The following is a 19,150-nucleotide window of genomic DNA, read 5'->3' on the forward strand; positions in this document are numbered from 1 at the left end:
AGGGCCATTGAAACTTTGAACAGTCACTAAATGCATTGTTGTAAGTTGAGGAATATCTCTATATGTTGGCAATCGTTTGAGAAGAAATATAGAAAGGTACTTTTTATTCATTCTCAACTTCCTTTTAAAATCTTTTGTTGTTATTGTTTTTTTGTTGCTGCTGTTGTTCTTTGAGACAAAGATGGCTGGAACCCGCAGCAGGTCATTTTTAAACTGTGGAACTCCCTGCCACTGGAAATCCTCTTTCCTTCTTCCCAACTTTTTCACACAAATTTGGTGGATTTTAAGGCCTTCTTCGGAAGGCTTATTTAGACCTCCATTTACAGCTTAATTTTCATTTTGAACTGGAGTCCAGTGGGAGTGATTTCTACTTTTATAACCGTTTGGGGGGCAGGGGGAAGATTTCGGTCTTGTGTTTGAACGGTGACAGCGGGGTGCGATGAAAGATGGGTGGCCGAGACAGGAATTTACCAGTTAAAAATTTGTAACTCATGTGAACTCTCGTGCCAGGAATCAAAGGGGCAACATAAAGTCCTCGCCTCGGTCGACGTGAACCTCAAGCGCTTCGCCAGCCAGACGCCCAACCAGGTGGACTTAAACCTGAAGCTGAAGCCTAAGTCGGTGAAAGTCGTGGCGGCGTCCCTCAAGCTCACTCTTTCGTGCGTCTTCTTGCATGAGGGAAAAGCCACGTGAGTCCCGGAGCAGGGAAAAACCCTTCTTAGAACCTGGGACCTGTTGTTCCGACTTAAGCTTCCCCAAAAAGCAGCAGATTTCTTTTATTAAACCCCTTTTATTAAACAATTGTGAATTCCTCTCATTCCCATTCAGCCAAGGCCTGGCAAACAGTCTTTCAAAGGCGTATTTATGACCACAGACCTTATCTAGCTTGGAAAGCTGCCATGTCAATATTTTCTAAATGAAGTGCTGTGCAAGGAAAGACTCTGGGCACAGAGTCTCTGAGATTCACAGACAGATCTTCACACTCCTGAAACGAATGAACGAACAAACGAACGAATTGTTTCCTGCAAAAGCCCCCTCCCCTTTGGCTCCTCTTTTATTTCCTCTGGGAGGGGCCAATCACCTTCCACACTGGGGACAGGCTCCAGCTGTTCCTCTGCCTCATTGCTGTCTTGCTCCGAAGGCAGGATAGACAGTTGACATGAATGGATGGATAGATGGATGGATGGATGGATAGATGGATAAATAGATAAATGGATAGACACATGACATGAAGGGATGGATGGATGGATGGACGGACGGACGGACAGACAGACAGACAGACAGACGGACGGGACCAAAACAGCTTCCAAACAACACTGCTTTTATCCCGTCTCATGTGAAGCCCAGTCTAGGATGTTTTGGGACTCCCAACAATGCTGGGTTTTCCCAAGGGAAGGGAGAAGGGGATAACCCCCCACAAAAAAACGATGCTGGGCCTGGTTCTTAGCACTGCCCCCTTTCTCTCCCCAGGGACGATGACATGCAAAGTTTGGCCAGTTTGATGAGCTTCAAGCCCTCCGACATCGGCAATTTGGAGGATTTTGCTGAAAGCGACGAGGAGATGGAAGAGACCTCGAAACACGGCCGGGCGGAGGATGCAGTGGGCCACACAGTGTCCCCTCAAGGTGGGGACGGTCTCTTTCCAGCTCCGGTAGTTCCCTTCTCCCTGACTCTTTGTTTCTGAGTCTTAGCCACCTTAAGACGCCTGGACTCCAATTCCCAGAATAATTATTCTCCTCCTCCTCCTCCTCCTCCTCCTCCTCTTCCTCCTCTTCCTCTTCACCCACTCCTCCTTCTTGTCTCCTTCTTCTCCTTCCCCTCCTCCTTCTTTTCTTCTTCCCCTCCTCCCCCATCCTCCTGCGTTCTCCTCCTCCTCCTTTTCTCCTTCTCCTCCTCCTCCTCTTCCTTTTCCCCTTCTTCTTCTTCCTCTTCACCTCCTCCTCCTCCTTGTCTCCTTCTTCTCCTTCCCCTCCTCCTTCTTTTCTTCTTCTCCTCCTTCACATCCTCCTTTTCTTCTTCGTCTTTTCCTCCTTCTCCTCGTCCCCATCCTCCTCAGTTCTCCTCCTTTTCCCCTTCTCCTCCTCCTCCTCCTCCTCCTCCTCCTTCTTCTTCTTCTTCTTCTTCTTCTTCTCGTCTCCTCCGTTCTCCTCCTCCTCCTTTTCCTCTTCTTCCTCTTTCTCTTCCTCTTCATCTCCTCCTCCTTCTTGTCTCCTCCTCCTTCTTCTCCTTCCCCTCCTCCTTCTTTTCTTCGTCTTCTCCTCCTTTTCCCCCCTCCTCCTCCTCCTCCTCCTCCTCCTCCTCCTCCTCCTCCATTCTCCTCCTCCTTTCCCCCTTCTTCTCATCCTCCTTTTCCCTTTCTTCTTTTTTTCTTTTTCTTCTCTTTCTCCTTCTCGTCCTCCTCCTCGTTCTCCTCCTTCTTTTCCCCTTCTTCTCTTTCTCCTTCTCTTCCTCCTCCCATTTTGATCAACAAAAAACTGCTGCTGAGTTTTGTCCAAACCAGTCCTTTAGATTTTAGAAGCCATGATGTTCTTCTTCTGCCTGGACCTCCTTTGCCTTCAATCTTTCCCGGGAGGATTATGCGAAAGATGCCGTATTTTTCCAGGTGTCGCATCCCTTGTCCGAAATATTCTAACTTTTCGCTTTTTGATGGTTTTGATGATTTCCCTTGGCTTTCCCAGGCGGCTTAGGAATAGCAGCAATAGCAGTAGACTTATATACCGCTTCATAGGCCTTTCAGGCCTCTCTAAGCGGTTTACAGAGAGTCAGCATATTGCCCCCAACAATCTGGGTCCTCATTTTACCCACCTCGGAAGGATGGAAGGCTGAGTCAACCCTGAGCCGGTGAGATTTGAACCGCTGACCTGCTGATCTAGCAGTAGCCTGCAGTGCTGCATTTAACCACTGCGCCACCTTGGCTCTTAAGCCAGAGGAACCTCCTGCTATTTCTGATTTGTTCAACCCAGCTTCTACCTAACAGCTGCCTGCCATTCCTCAGAATTCCTCCACCGGCATTAACCCGTAGTCCTCACTTAACGACTTTGTCAGCCTTCTCAGGGAGGCCACAGACAAGAAAGGCAACCTTCGCTTTGGCAAATGACCCCGAATCGGGAGCCAGGAGGATGATCTTGTGCTTAGCCCTGCAGGACACAGCCGTGATTTCCTGGAATCTCTTTGATCCCCTTAAGAGGGATTGGAGGAGACTTGTTGTCAGAAAGCGAGATTAACCCGGCCAGCATCCCAGCATCCCTTCTGTGATTGTCCCACTTTCTGCTGGCCTCTTGCTAAACACCTTCGCGATTAAGTTTCACGCTCCGTAGCTCTGGCGTCCGTTTACGGGTCATTGTTTCCACTTCAATTTCCCTTCTTTTTTCCCTTCTCTCCCTTCCCTGTTCAGGATGCCTCAAAAACATTGTGATAAATCCTTTCTCAGGTAGGCTATCGCAGGTTTGCAAGGCCTGTGCTAAAGAGTTGCGTTATCCGGACAAAATCGTGCATGTTTTGCTGGGATTTGTAACCATTGGCGCAGTGGCCGTTGGCACTACAGGTAGTCCTCGACTTGCGACCGTCATTGAGCCCCCCCCCAAGATTTCTGCTTGTATTGAGTGAATTTCGACCCGTTTTACGACATTCCTTGCCGCTGTCGTTCAGTGAATCGCTGCAGTTGTTAAGTTAGTCACACGGTTGTTAAGTGAATCTGGCTTCCCCTTGGATTTTGCCTGTGAGAAGGTTGCAAAAGGGAAATCACATGACCTGGGATACTGTGGCCGTTATAAATATGAGTCAGCCACCCGAATTTTAATCACGTGGCCACAGAGATGTCGCAAGAGTCATACGTGTGGAAAAAACTTTTTTCAGTCTGTTTTTAACTTTGAACGGTCACTAAAGGCATGGTTGTAAGTCGAGGACTTTTTGTATAAGCTTTGGACAATTTACAGAAACCCCAAGGGCTGGCATGTTGGATCGGAGTTTTCAGCAACGAATTCTTGGGGTTTTTTTTAATGGATTTCTTACAGAATTGATGTGCCGTTCTGCATTTTGTGGAAATGACTTTTCCTATTTTGTATGCTGGGTGGAATATAGATAGATAGACAGATAGACAGACTGGCAGAGGTGATAGTTAGATAGATGATTGATTGATTGATTGATTGATAGATAGATAGATAGATAGATAGATAGATAGATAGATAGATAGATAGATAGATAGATAGATTAGATATAGACAGACAGACAGACAGACTGGCAGAGGTGATAGTTAGATAGATGATAGATAGATAGATAGATAGATAGATAGATAGATAGATAGATAGATAGATAGATGATAGATAGATAGATAGATAGAGAGCAGAGGTGGGTTCCTACCAGTTCACACCTATTAGGTAGAACTGGTTCGTCAAATCTACTGAACCGGTTAGAAGAGGTTCCACCAGTGGACCCAGAAAGCAGGCCACACCTACAGAAGAGGTTCCAAACTTTTTTGAAACCCACCACTGGCAAGGATCTTGTAACTTGACAGCTTTAAGACTTGTATGCTTCAATGCCAGAGTTTCTGAATAGCTGAATAGTACTAATTCATAATTTCATATCCGGTCACATGGGTGGCAAGCCACTCCCACAAAGGAGGCCACACCCACAGAGTAGGTTCCAACAATTTTTGAAACCCATCACTGATAGATAGGTAGATAGACAGACGGACAGACGGACAGACAGACAGACAGAGGGACAGACAGACGATAGGTAGATAGTGATAGATAGATAGATAGATAGATAGATAGATAGATAGATAGATAGATAGATAGATAGATAGATAGATGATAGATAGATAGATAGATAGATAGATAGATAGATAGATAGATAGATAGATGATAGATGATGGATGGTTCGTGATAGAGATGATAGATGATGGATAGAGAGATAATAGAGAGATAGAGAGAGATGATGGAAGATAGATGGATGAGAGGGGGGGATGGTTGTGATGGAGATGATAGATAGACAGATGATAGATAATAGAGAGACGTGATAGATAGATACTGTAGATGATATAGATAGATAGATGATAGATATAGATGATAGATAGATAGATAAAATAGATAGATAGATAGATAGATAGATAGATAGATAGATAGATAGATAGATAGATAGATAGATAGATAATGGAATATAGACAGACAGATAAATAGATCAGTTAGAGAGAGAAATAATGGAAGATAGACAGACAGACAGATAGATAGATACATAAATAGATCAGATAGAGAGAGAGATAATGGAAGATAGACAAACAGAGAGATAGGCAGATGATGGACGGATGGGGATAAAGAGATGCTAGAAAATAGAAATGATAGATAGATGCTAGCTAGAGAGAGAGCAGAGAGAGAGGATAAAAGATAGATAGATGATAGACAGACAGATAGATGGTAGAATTCGAATCTTCTCCTGTGTGACAGTCCATCTCTTCAGGGTCTTCCTCCTTTTTCCTTCCAATTCTTTCCTTTTCTTCCGTCATAACGACCACCTCTCCTCCTCCCAATGTAGACACATCACGGGATCTGAACCCCTTGGCTGAGGAGGAGGAGGACCCCTCTGGCCGTTCTCCGTCACCTTCCAAGGCAGGTCGCAAGGAAGGTAAATGAAAGGAAGTGGGGAGGAGGTGAACGGATTAAAACGGATTCAAAAGTGCCACTGTTCACAGCCACGCCCCTTCCGACCTTTGTCCCTTCTTTCCGCAGCCGTAGCCGCGGTCTCGGAGCCAGCCACGGAGAGCCACGGAAACATCTCCGGAGGTTCCCTGCATCCCGAGCCAAAGGCTGCTTCTGTTGCTCCCAACACGCTTGTGTTTGACGTAAGTGGTGAGGAGTGTAAAATCGGGAGTGCGGGGCTCAGCGGGGCAAGCAGTTCCCGCACAGCGCCAAATGGCATCCCAGGAGGGACAGGGACCAGGAACGGCATGCCGGACACTTCCCGAGCGTCATCGGTGCAGGCGGGGGCCGAAGAGGAGCACGAAAACACGGGGCCAGCATCACCTAGTGCCCTCGACACAAGGTGAGGACCGCTTCTTTCGAGAGTGGGTTTGCGATGCTGAATCTCGGGATGAGAGGCAGAGGGCAGACTCAATGGCACCCCAGGGGTTATCCAGTGGGTCTCGTTGGGAGACTCCAGCCCACAACTTGGACCTCCTTTCTCTGTTTATCCCACGGATGGAGGCAGTACTTGGAGGTCATCGGCCAAGGACGTCTTTTTTATTTTATTTTGGCCCTCTTACAAGCAAGTGGCAGCAGGGTAGCAGCTGGCCACTTTGGCTTCTGCTTTCTTTAGCTGGGGGAGGGTAGTAGGTGAGATGGAGGAGGTTTACGGGATGTAATTTCCACCCCCACCCCCTCCTCGCCTCACCCCCACCCCCCACCCCATGCCTTGGAAGAGTTGAGTCGGTTCCACCCAGAATGGAAAGGAGAAGTTGGCAGGCAGAAGGAATGGGAAGTGAGAGCACTGTGGGGGGGAAGGGAGGGGGGGCGTTTTGCAGTTTTGGAAGGATGGGGGATGCGGAGTGAGGAGGCCGCCTTGGGGTCACTGCCTGGCTGGCCCTGTCCTTGAGCTACTTTCAACCTTAAAAATAACCTCAAGAGAAGGCAGTAAATTTTCCTTTTGATATTTTCCTGATTTAGGATCTTAAACTGGAGAGTCCCTCCCTCCCTGCTTCATCCTTTTTGTCCATCCTCTCTCTCTCTCTCTTTCTCTCTCTCTTTCTCCCTCCCTCCTTCCCTCCCTCTCTCCTTCCTTCCTTCCTGTCTTATATGGTATCTATCTATCTCTATCCTCTATCTATCATCTGTCTATCATCTATCTGACTTGTATCATCTATCGATCATCTACCTATCTACCTATCTCATCTATCAAATCTATCTATCATCTGTCATCATCATTATCTAGCCATCCATCCATCGTCTATCATCTGTCTGTATCTACCTGTCCATCTGTCCATCCGTCCTGTCTTTCTTTCTTTCTTTCTTTCCTTCCTTCCTTCCTTCCTTCCTTCCTTCCTTCCTTCCTTCCTTCCTTCCTTCCTTCCTATCTTATATGGTATTTATCTCTATCCTTTATCTATCATCTATTTGTCTATCATCTATCTGACTTCTATCATCTACCTATCTACCTACCTATCTCATCTATCTATCATCTATCTATCATCATCATTATCTATGTATCCATCCATCGTCTATCATCTGTCTCTACCTGTCCATCTGTCCATCCGTCCTGTCTGTCTGTCTTTCCTTCCTTCCTTCCTTCCTTCCTTCCTTCCTTCCTTCCAATCTTATATGGTATCTATCTATCTCTATCCTCTATCTATCATCTATTTGTCTATCATCTGACTTCTATCATCTACCTACCTACCTACCTATCTACCTACCTACCCACCTACCTATCTCATCTATCAAATCTATCTATCATCTATCTGTCATCATCATTATCTACCCATCCATTCATCGTCTATCATCTGTCTGTCTCTACCTGTCCATCTGTCCATCCGTCCTGTCTTTCTTTCTTTCTTTCTTTTTTCTTTCTTTCCTTTCTTCTTTGTCTTTCTCTCTGTTTTCCTTCTTTCTTTCTTTCTTTCTTTCTTTCTTTCCTTCCTTCCTTCCTTCCTTCCTTCCTTCCTTCCTTCCTTCCTTGATAATGAAAAGAAGGACTAGGGGTGACCTGATTGCAGCCTTCCAATATTTTGGGGCAGCCCCAAAGAAGAGAGGGTCAACCTGTTCTCCAAAGCACCTGATGGCACGGCAAGAAGCAACGGATAGAAACTAACCAAGGAGATTAAATTAACAATTAATCAGTGGAACATAAGTTGACTCCAGAAGTTGTGAATGCTCCAACACTAGAGGTTTTTAAGAAGAGACTGGACAGCCATTTTGTCTGGAATGGTATAAGTTTGAGCAGGGGGTTGGACTAGAAGACCTCCGAGGTCCCTTCCAACTCTGTTATTCTGTTATCACCAATTCTCCTTTCCCTTCCTTTCTTACTCTTCTACTTTTCTCTTTTTCCTTCCTTCCCAGTAAAATCATTTTAGGGAGGTTTCGTTGTTGAGCAGAGCACCTGTCCCAGATGTTTTAAGCATCCTGAGGTTTCACTCCTTGGCATCATGTTTTGCCTAATTTCACAAAAAAAAAAAAACTAGCTCAGAATTGATCCACGAGCAAAGTATAAACGACACCCTCTGCTCGTGTTTAGCTCTTAGTTGAAGAGTTGCATATAGCTGTTTATTAGTCATAACCATTGGAATCTTAAATCCAGGGCTGGAAGGGACCCCGGAGGTCTTCTAGTCCAACCCCCTGCTCAAGGCAGGAATCTTATGCCATCCATTTTCCTCCCATTCAGTCAGGCTCAAATCTTGGAGACCAATCCCTGCAATTTTTTGGGCAAGGATTTGTGGAAGTGGTTTGCCATTGCCTCTTTCCTAAGGCTGAAAGAGAGTGGCTGGCAATCCAGTTGGGATTGTGCCCAAGGTGGGCGTCAGAGTATGGGGGGATTCGGGTTAATGTAATTTGGGTTAATGCCAGGATTCCAAATAGCCTCCGAAAGTAAATCAGAGTCCGAGGCAAAGGATTCCTCAAAGTTCCAATTTATTTAGAGAGCCATGTTGGCACATCTGGGAAAACCCAAATCTGAAAGCTTCCCGGTTTTCCCCACCCAGTTGAAAGTTCAAGATCTTGCCCCCACACCCACAAGTCCATCCCATGGTCCAATCTTCCACTGCCACGCTGGCAGCTTCCACCCATCCAGTTCTGGTCAGGTGCAGAGGTGCAGAGACAAAGGATGACCTTGGATTTCTAGAAAGAATGTTGTTATGGCTACATACCATCTAACTCCGTACAATCCCCACCTCCCATTTTCCCACCGTAGAAAAGGCATAGTAGAATAATAGAAAGTGTGGCAGGCCAAAGATCCAAAAGAAAAGATGGCTGCAGGCCTGACGGGGGGGGATTAGAACTCAAGGTCTCCTACTTTTTACCTTGATGGCTTCATCACTGCCCCATACTGATTATCATATCATCTATCTGCTCATCCATCCATCCATCCATCCATTCACCCACCCACCAAACTGCCCAACTCAAAATATGTTATTTTAGATAGCAACGAAACAGAAAATAAACCAACAAGGACATATCACGTTGTGCAATATATAAAAGTCACAAAAGTATTGTTGCATGATTTGTAGCCTTGAAACTCCCCTGAAAAACAGAACTGGCATTTTCCCCTTTTAATGAAGAAACAAAACAAGAAAAAAACACTGCAGACTTTCCGGGGGGGGGTGTGTGAAAAGGAGGGGGGGGAGAAATCGTCCATGTTTCCTACAGTACAGGTAGTCCTCGACTTACAACGATTTGTTTAGTGACCATTTGAAGTGGCACTCAAAAGAGTGACTTGGGACTCTTTTTCACACTTACGACTATCGCAGCATTCCCGTAATCAAGTGATCAAAATTCAAACACTTGGCGACTGATCCATATTTGCGACCGTAACAGTAACCCGGGGTCATGTGATCACCTTTTGCTACTTTCTGACAAGCCCAGTCAAGATTCACTTAACGACCGTGTTACTGACTTACCAACCGCAGCGATCCGCTTAGCTGTCGCCGCCCGAAAAGTCACAAAGAGGATCAAAACTCATTTAACCGAACGTTTCACTTCACAACAGAAATTTGGGCTCAGTTTTGGTCATTAGTTGAGGACTACCTATAGTCCTTGAGATCCGACTTCAATGGAACCTTCCTATCTCGGTTGTAAAGCAAGTCACCCAATTTTAGGTTTTTTTGCAGCAGTCGTAAAAGAAACGCCATTGCCAGTTTTTGCCAAAAAAATCAGAAGTAACTACCAGTTTTGGAGTCGAAAACGTGATCGCACACAATTGTGTGACTACGGGATGTGGCAAACGGTCGCAAGTCCAGTCTGATTGCCATAGGGAGATCAGTCGTAACTTCAAAAGGTCACTAAGTGACCAGTCGTAAATGGAGGACTACCTGGCCATAGTCAGATGGAAGAATTTATCTTTGAATTGTCTCTAGGAGAAGTAGAATTCGGGAATAGAAGCCCCCGTTTTAATTAAATGTCATTCATTGGGGGCTGAGATTCTCTCTCCTGTTCTTCCAACTCAATGAAAATTAAGTTCTTTAATATAAAGGCTAGAAAATCAAAGGGAACTTATGGAACAAGAAATAGGAGATACAGGAAGATAAGGTGGTAAAAAAAAGAATTGAAAATAAAATGCAGATAGAAGATTTCATTGGGATTTATAGTCACGAAGAAAAAGCAGAGATAAGGGGAGATCTCCCAAAAAACCACAGGTTAGTAAGGAAAGGAGAAGAACAGGGAAAACCCTGGGGAAAGTTACTAGAATAATAAAAGTAAATACCCTGAACAAAAGATATAATAACCACAAAAACAGGAAAAATGTAGTTAGGGGAATGGTGGGGAGGAAGAAGAAAAAAAAAATTAAAAGTGGAATTTTTGAGAGCCCAAAAGAAAATGGCTAAAAGAGGGAGAAAAAAAGTTACATTAATGGACTAAAGGGTATAGTAGTAAGATGGTTATGTAGCTAATTAAGAAATAAAGAAATTACAGTATATTGTTAAGCGTAGAAAAAAATTGAAAGAAACGCTCTCTAGGTTTAAATTGAATTAGAGGATATATACACTGGTTGTAGTAAAATAAATCCATGGAGAAAATAAGAAAGGAGAATTTGGTGAAACTGAAGGGGCAATTGAAGATATTGTTTATGTAGTAAGAAAAAATAATTGTACAGATGAAAAATAATGGAAGAGAATCATCTGGCTGAAAGTGATTTACTACATAAACAATATCTTCAATTGCCCCTTCAGTTTCACCAAATTCTCCTTTCTTATTTTCTATGATGTAAAATGGACCTTATAAATGAGAAGAGGAAAACGCTTTGTTCCTATAATATGTATTATTTGTACTATTTTTAAAAAAATAAAAACTAGAATGGAAAAAAAGAAAATTAAGTTCTTTCATATTTTGTTCACTACAGGAACCATTGGGGGACCCCAAATTCAGAATATCTCTCTTTTTTCCCCCCCATCCTCCAGGCCAACTGATATCTGGAAACCCAGAGAGGACCGCGCAGTTTCTCCACCCCCCAGGAGAAAAAGTACGCCGAAGGAATCTGTGAAAAGACTCCTTTCACCGCCGTTTACACCCAAGGATGCGCCCGTGCGGAAACGCAAACTGGGGAAGGCGACGGGGTCCTCGGACCCCACAATGCCTGCCGTGGAGACCCCCACAATTTTGGAAGATAACCTAGTTCCTCCTCTTCCCGCGCCTGTTATCCTGGATAACCCACCCTTGGAAAAACCAGGATACGAGAGTCTCAGCGCAGTGGCTCCCTTTCCGCCATCGTCCGGACAACCCGTGGTGATGTATTTTATGGAGGACGCGGCCCTCGCCCAACCCGATCCGGTCGTTCTCCACAGCGGGCCGGATTCCCAAGGATTGTCTTCAGATGCCGCGTACCTGGCGCTTTCTCCTTCTCTTGGGGGCCCGTCGACGGCAGCGTGGGATTTTCGGCAAGGGACAACTGGCGAAATCCAGGATGGGGCGGAAGAAGTGTTGACCGCTGTTCTGAAAGCCTCGAGCGATGGCGTTCCCTCAGAACCGGTGGAAGACACAGAGATGGTCACGGAGAAAGAAGAACTGGCCAAAGACAGGTTGGGGGGCACTGAGGCAGGGGCTTTGGAGTTTCCAGCTGAGAAGGAAGAGGAGGAGGAGGAGGGTGAGGTGGAAAGGCAGGAAATCTGGAGAGGAGACGAGCCCTTCGCACCTCCCACACAAACCCTTCTTGAAGAAGAGGTGCTCCGGATCGTGGATGAGGCAGACGGCAGCTCCTCGCAAGTTGACGTTCCTCAGGGCAAAATTTCTCCTGCGTCCTCCTCACTGGTGATGGAGGACGAGGAAAGCAGGCGGGTTCTCTCTTCGCCGTCGAAGATGGGTAGTGAAGACATGGCCGGGGAGTCCCTGAGGAACACGCCCCGTTGCCCTCCCGCTGTTGTGCCTGACCTGGAAGAAGTTAGGAAAACTGAGAGGGACGTGGCACCCCAAAGCCCTCTAGAAGAGCCAACGCTCCAGATGGAAAGAGAGGACGAGGGAGCCAAGGACAAGAGGAACGCAGAAGGAAGTGGAGTCTCCGAGCGGGATGTGGAGCAGACGCCTGAAATGGAGCATTCTGTGATCGAGGATGGAGGCCAAGATGACGGTTGGAAGAAATGTTCAGAAGAAGTCCTAGAAGGTCCCATGCTGGAGGACCCCAACGTCCTTCTGAATGGGAGCCCGGAGGCTTTGAGCCAAACACGGCCGGACAGTCCAGAGGCTGGGGGCTTAGGGTCACCTTGGGCTGGCAATCCCCTACAGTCTTCCCGGAACCTCCCCCCCAGCCAAAGTCTGCCAGACCACAGAGAAGGAAGCCTAGAGAGTCCTTCCGAAGGGGATGGTTTGACCCAGCGACCCACGGAGACAGAAGCGGTCACGCCCCACGCCTCCAGCCCGCCTGCATGTCAGGATACTGCCCTGCCTGCCCCAGGTCCCTGTGGGAGTGCTGGGCCCTGCCAGGAAGCCCCGGTGCTGAGCCCCGTGTCCTGTGGCACAGCCCCCCCTTTGGGACCCGAAGGGAAAGACCAGGTATAGACAGCCGTGGTCCGTCCCCTTCTTTTCCTCTGTGGTTGCTTCCCTTGAGCCCTGCGAGCATTTCATTAATTTGGGTTGGATGGATGGTGGCTTCGGCCTGGGCACAACGGCGATGTTGGCGATGCCACAAGGAGGGGAGGGAGGGCAGCGGGTGTGTGGTCCGAGAAAGGGCAGAGACCCCAAAGGGTCTTTCTTTGATGGCTTCCTCTCCCGTCTTTGGAAGAGCTTTACAGCTCCCGCTGCTTTAAGAAAGTTTAAACCAGTGTTTCTCAACCTTGGCAACTTGAAGATGTCTGGACTTCAACTCCCAGAATTCCCCAGCCAGCATTCGCTGGCTGGGGAATTCTGGGAGTTGAAGTCCGGACATCTTCAAGTTGCCAAGGTTGAGTAACACTGGTTTAAAACATCCTTAAAGATCCATCTCATCCTTTTTTCTTTTTTTTTTTGAACTATTACCATTTGGCAGCAGGTACAGGACAATAAAATTTTAATTTTGGCTTCTCCTCTCTTCAGGCAGAGTCCCTCAGCAGCCCCACTCTGGTAAACTCCAGCCATTGCTTGCTACAGTGGTGCCAGGAAGTGACGGCCGGCCACCGGGGAGTCCGTGTGACCAACTTCACCACGTCCTGGCGCAATGGTCTGGCGTTCTGTGCCATTCTGCACCACTTCCATCCCGAGAAGATGTGAGTTGTGTCGAGAAACCCCACTCTGTATCCAACAGAGTTTACTGATCTGCAGTCGGTATTAACATTTCGGGTAGTTCTCGGCTTGTGACCACAACGAAGGCCCTGATTTCTGTCGTTAAGCGAGACGTCCGTTCAGTGAGGTTCACCCCGTTTCACAACCTTTCTTGCCTCGGTTGTTACGGCGATCTGAGGAGAAACCAGGTTGTTAAGTGAATCGGTTCCATTGATAAGTTAGAAATGTAGTTGTTAAGTGTCACTCCAGTGGATGTTAGAAATCTGGTTGTTAAGTGAATCACTTCCATTGATAAGTTAGACCCAGTTGTTAAGTGAATCACTTCAGTTGATGTTAGAAATCCAGTCGTTAAGTGAATCATTTCCATTAATAAGTCAGATCCATTTGTTAAGTGAATCACTCCAGTTGATGTTAGAAATCTGGTCGTTACGTGAATCACTTCCATTGATAACTTAGAAAACCTGTTGTTAAGTGAATCACTCCAGTTGATGTTAGAAATCTGGTCATTAAGTGAATCACTTCCATTGATAAGATCAACCCAGTTGTTAAGTGAATCACTCCAGCTGATGTTAGAAATCCGGTCATTGTGAATCACTTCCATTGATAAGTTAGACCCAGTTATTAAGTGAATCACTCCAGTTGATGTTAGAAATCCGGTCGTTAAGTGAATCACTTCCATTGATAACGTAGAAAACCCGTTGTTAAATGAACCCGGCTTCCCCATGGACTTTGCTTATCAGAAGGTTGCAAAATCACGTGACTGTGGGACACTGCAGCCGTCATAAATATGAGTCAGTGGCCAAGGGTCTGAATTTTGACCACGCGATTATGGGGATGTGGCAATGGTCGTAAGTGTGAAAAACAGTCCCGAGTCCCTTTTTTCCAGTGCCGTCGTAACTTTGAATGGTCACTAAACAAACTGCTATAAGTCGGGACAGCCTGTATTTCCCTCTTCCAGCCCCCCTCTACCCAATAGAAATGAATTATCTGAGAATATTTACAACAATATTCACATTTTTTCCCCCTACTTTCTTTTCTCTTCAGCAACTACGAAGCTCTGGATCCCCTCGACATCAAAGAGAACAATAAATTGGTGAGTCGGGCTTCGAACTCGCTACACCACCTTGTCAAGCGGTTGCGAAAGACGCTGGTTTCCCCCCTTCCCTCCTTCCAGTGGCCAAAAATCATTCTCATTCTCCTTTTCTCAGATTCGTTCTCCGAAATGAGATGAGAAAATGAAGAAGTGAGCAATCCAGATTTGGGGGGTTAATGGACAATTTTGCCCTCTTTTGTCAGCCTCAGTCTTTCCACCTGTAAAATGGGCAGACTTTTGAGAGATCCACGCACACAGAAGAGTCTTGGGGAACATTTTGGGGTGAAGGGAGCACAGATTATATTAAATAATGTTGTCATTAAGAGTCGCGTGGCAGGATGATGGATAGATATAGAATACATTTCAATCTGGGATTTGTCTTATTAAAAACAGGAAAATAGAGGTAGAAATTAGAAATTGGGAAAACATTATTTTTCAAACAAAGTTTTTTTTAATTTTTTGTTAGATATTTTAACTCCTTTTATAAACAAAGTATTGTCCCCCCCTTTACATCTTCTGTATCCATAGTACATTTTACATCATATTTCCATTTTACATTTTGCTCATCTTATTTTTATTACATATTCTCCCACTTAATTTTAATTTCTTGTTAATATTAGACAGTATCATTGTTTGCCTCTCAAAAATAATCAAATTTAACATCTCATTTCCATTTATTATTCTATTTTACTATTAATAACATATATCCTCAAGTTTAATTTTGTATAATAAACATTTCATTTAATTAGTCCTCCATTAGTAATTTTAATTTATATCCCTCGCATTATATTGCATATATACCATTGGCTATATATTAATCCCATCTTTGCTATTTCAGAAATTGGGAAAACATCATTAAGTGTACTGTCACATAATATAATTCACTATAATAGGCTCAATAGTAGTAACTGTGAAAGGGATTTTGGAGTCCTAGTGGACAACCATTTAAATATGAGCCAGCCGTGTGCAGCAGCTGCCAAAAAAGCCAACACAGTTCTAGGCTGCATCAACAGAGGGATAGAATCAAGATCACGTGAAGGGTTAATAGCACTTTATAAGGCCACACCTGGAATCCTGCATCCAATTTTGGTCGCCATGATATAAAAAAGATGTTGAGACTCTGGAAAGAGTGCAGAGAAGAGCAACAAAGAGGATTAGGGGACTGGAGGCTAAAACATAGGAGGAATGGTTGCAGGAACTGGGTATGTCTAGTTTAATGAAAAGAAGGACTAGGGGAGACATGATGGCAGTCTTCCAATATCTCAGGGGCTGCCCCAAAGAAGAGGGAGTCAAGCTGTTCTCCAAAGCACCCGAAGGCAGAACAAGAAGCAATGGGTGGAAACTAATCAAGGAAAGAAGCAACTTAGAACTAAGGAGAAATTTCCTGACAGTCAGAACAATTAATCAGTGGAACAGAAATTGCTTCCAGAAGTTGTGAGTGCTCCAACACTGGAAGTTTATAAGAAGATGTTGGACAGCCATTTGTCTGAAGTGGCGTAGGATTTAATGCTAAGCAGGGGGTTGGACTAGAAGACCTCCAAGATCCCTTTCCAACTCTGTTATTCTATCATTACTATGTATATGTAAATGTTAGAAGTTGGAAGATTACGCCAAAAGTCAATAAGAGTTGAAATACTAAAAAGGGCAGTAGATGATGGATAGATATAGAATACTTTTTAACATGGGGTTCATTTTTATTAAAAATTAGAAAACAGAGGTAGCAATTAGAAAGTGGGAAGATATTATGTGGATATCACATAAATATAACTTACTACAATTACTAAGTATACGTAAATGTTAGAAGTTAGAAGCGAAGTACTATGTATACAAACAGTATTAGTATTGTTATTAGTATTGTACATAAAGTAAATTGACCCAGACAATATACTGTTCACTAAGTAATACAATATAATACAAAACAATACAATACAATAGCAGAGTTGGAAGGGACCTTGCAGGTCTTCTAGTCCAACCCCCTGCCTAGGCAGGAAACTCTATACCGTTCCAGACAAATGGCTATCCAACCTCTTCTTAAAGACTTCCAGTTTTGGGGCATTCACAACTTCTGGAGGCAATTTCTGTTCCACTGATTAATTGTCAGGAAATTTATCCTCAGTTCTAAGTTGCTTCTCTCCTTGATTAGTTTCCCCCCATTGCTTCTTGTTCTGCCCTCAGGTGCTTTGGAGAATAGCTTGACTCCCTCTTCTTTGGGGCAGCCCCTGAGATATTGGAACACTCCTATCATGTCTCTCCTAGTCCTTCTTTGCATTAAACTAGACATTATGTAATCATGTATGTTAAAGAAAAAAACTATAAATAAAATTAATGTAGGTAGTCTTCAAAGGTCGTGAAATGGGGCTGAATTTCAGAAATGTCTCAGCAACAGAAACGTTGAGCGCAGTTGTGATCGTAAGTTTTCTCCTTCCCTTTTCAGGCCTTTGACGGCTTTGCCACCCTGGGCATCTCGCGGCTGATGGACCCGGCAGATATGGTCTTCTTGACGGTGCCGGATCGGTTGATTGTCATGACGTACCTTTGCCAGATACGGGCCTTTTTCACTGGACAGGAACTCAAAGTGGTACAGTTTGCCAGCCACAGTAGCGAGACCACTTACAAAGTGGGCAAATTTGACACAGATCCCTCGGGATCCGTCGACCCTGCTGTGTTTTACTCCCAACATCTGCAAAAAAACGCGGAGAAGGCTGGGAAAATAGATGCCAAGGGGGATTCTGGGGAAACAGCAAGATTGGAGGAGAGGCAGAAAGCAGAAGGGGACTCTGATCTCCTGGAGGATTCTGGGAAGCCTGAAGAGGCAAACGAGGCAAAGGATTCTGGGAATGAAGCCGTCGCAGAGACTGTCCCCCACAAGGAGAGTGAGGCGCAGCCGGGCGCGGAGCTGAATGGCTCGGGAGCGACCAGCAGTGTCATCTCCGTAGGGCCAGAAGTCAAAAATGGAGTTGCCCCCGAAGAAAAGAAAACAGTATTTCTTGATCCGGTGGATTATAAACCCCGCAAGAACGTGGCCGACGAGATCAGCCCAAATTCGCCGCGTCTTCTAGCGGACATCTCCAAACCCGACAGGTTGATCAACGGGGCCCCTCCAGCTTTGGAACGGGAGGATTCTGGGGGTGAAACCCCAAGGCATGATGGGAATGGACTGGCTAATGGCTCCTCAGGTGTCCCCAGCCAGGACCAGCCAGGGGATTCTGGGAAATGCGAGGCAGACATAGAGAAGATCGATAAGGAGGAGAAGGTGGTTGCACCTCCCCGGCTCAAACGGCTCGCCTCCCGGGGCAGCGTGGAGCGTCCCCTTCAGCGCGCCCCCTCGGCGGGCAACACAGGTCCCGTACCGCCACCCCGGGCCCACTCCATCAAGTCCGCCTTTACTCACATGCGCGACGCAGACCTGGTGAAGAAGCGACGGTCACGAATGAAGAGCGGGTCCTTCTCGGGGGAGGAGGCAGAAGGAGGCGGGCCGACGGAGGAATCTAGCCCGCGACGGATGGCGGTGAGTGATGCCCGGAGGGCGGTTTGGAAAATAGTTGTGTTGACTGGGTTAACACATTGTTGATTTTTGGGGTTCAAGTATTCCTTGACGTACAGCCACAATCGAGCCCAAACTTTTCATTGCTGAGCAAGACAGTTGTTAAATGTGTTTTGCTCCGTTTTAAGACCTTCCTCGTTGTTCAGTGAATCACTGCTGTTGTGAAGTTAATATAGCTCGTCCCCAACGTATGACCACCGCTGGGCCAAAAATTCATGTTGCCTGTGTGACAAAACTTGTTGCGCCCGCACAATACGACTTTTCTTCCCACGGTTGTTAAGCGAATCACTGCAGTCCTTAAGTGAGTACCCCGGTGGTTAAGAGAATCTGATTTGCCCCTGGATGTTGCTTGTCAGACAATCGCAAACGGGGACCCCGTTACCGTCATAAATATGAGTCAGTCACCAAGCATCCGGATTTCGATCGCGGGACCATGGGGGATGCTGCAGCGGTCGTAAGTGTGAATAACGGGCCAAAGTCCTTCCCTCCCCCCAGGACCATTGTAGCAATAGCAATAGCAGTAAAACTTATATACCGCTTCATAGGGCTTTCAGCCCTCTCTAAGCGGTTTACAGAGTCAGCATATCGCCCCCAACAACAATCCGGGTCCTCATTTTACCCACCTCGGAAGGATGGAAGGCTGAGTCAACCCTGAGCCGGTGAGATTTGAACAGCTGAAGTAGCCCGCAGTGCTGCATTTAACCACTGCGCCACCTCGGCTCTTAACTCGGCTTGTAACTTTGAATGGTCACTGAACGAACAGTTGTAAGTGGAGGATTGCCTTTGGTTTGCTGGGATCGAATGCTCTCTGGGTTGAGAATCAGGGCCTTCTATTCTCTTTTCTTCCAGGATGATGTTTGCAACGAGATGACAAAATCCCGGCAAACGAAACAACAAGGTGAGTTGGGACGGAGTATCTACAAAAGGGTTGGAAATGAATGTTATTGAGGGCAACAGCTTAGGATAGTGAAAGCTAACCTTTTTTGCATCGCATGCCAAAAGCGGGGGGAGGGCAGGGGGGGCGTGCGCAGGTGTGCCTACACCCATCCACCCCCCCCGCACATCCACACGCGACCAGCACTCTCCAACTGCTTTTGCCATGCTTTTTTCGCCCTCCCCAGGCTCCAGAGG

The 19,150-nt window shown here is 45.9% G+C and overlaps 1 protein-coding gene across 2 annotated transcripts in view; it reads left to right on the top strand.

Annotated features, from left to right (window-relative positions):
* The window catches only part of EHBP1L1 (EH domain binding protein 1 like 1), a 50,323-nt gene that overhangs the window by 14,909 nt on the left and 16,264 nt on the right, over positions 1 to 19,150 (top strand). The window contains exons 5-13 of one of the 2 annotated variants that reach the window (XM_032233975.1): positions 511 to 689; positions 1,471 to 1,625; positions 5,530 to 5,619; positions 5,724 to 6,036; positions 11,093 to 12,677; positions 13,197 to 13,366; positions 14,427 to 14,475; positions 16,910 to 17,983; positions 18,869 to 18,917. In XM_032233975.1, coding sequence (XP_032089866.1) covers positions 511 to 689; positions 1,471 to 1,625; positions 5,530 to 5,619; positions 5,724 to 6,036; positions 11,093 to 12,677; positions 13,197 to 13,366; positions 14,427 to 14,475; positions 16,910 to 17,983; positions 18,869 to 18,917 — 3,664 coding nt within the window. The remainder of the gene's footprint in view (positions 1 to 510; positions 690 to 1,470; positions 1,626 to 5,529; positions 5,620 to 5,723; positions 6,037 to 11,092; positions 12,678 to 13,196; positions 13,367 to 14,426; positions 14,476 to 16,909; positions 17,984 to 18,868; positions 18,918 to 19,150) is intronic. The other variant, XM_032233977.1, reaches the window with a different exon arrangement.

The sequence above is a fragment of the Thamnophis elegans genome, chromosome 17 (genome assembly GCF_009769535.1).
Source record: "Thamnophis elegans isolate rThaEle1 chromosome 17, rThaEle1.pri, whole genome shotgun sequence".
NCBI classification, from domain to species: domain Eukaryota; kingdom Metazoa; phylum Chordata; class Lepidosauria; order Squamata; family Colubridae; genus Thamnophis; species Thamnophis elegans.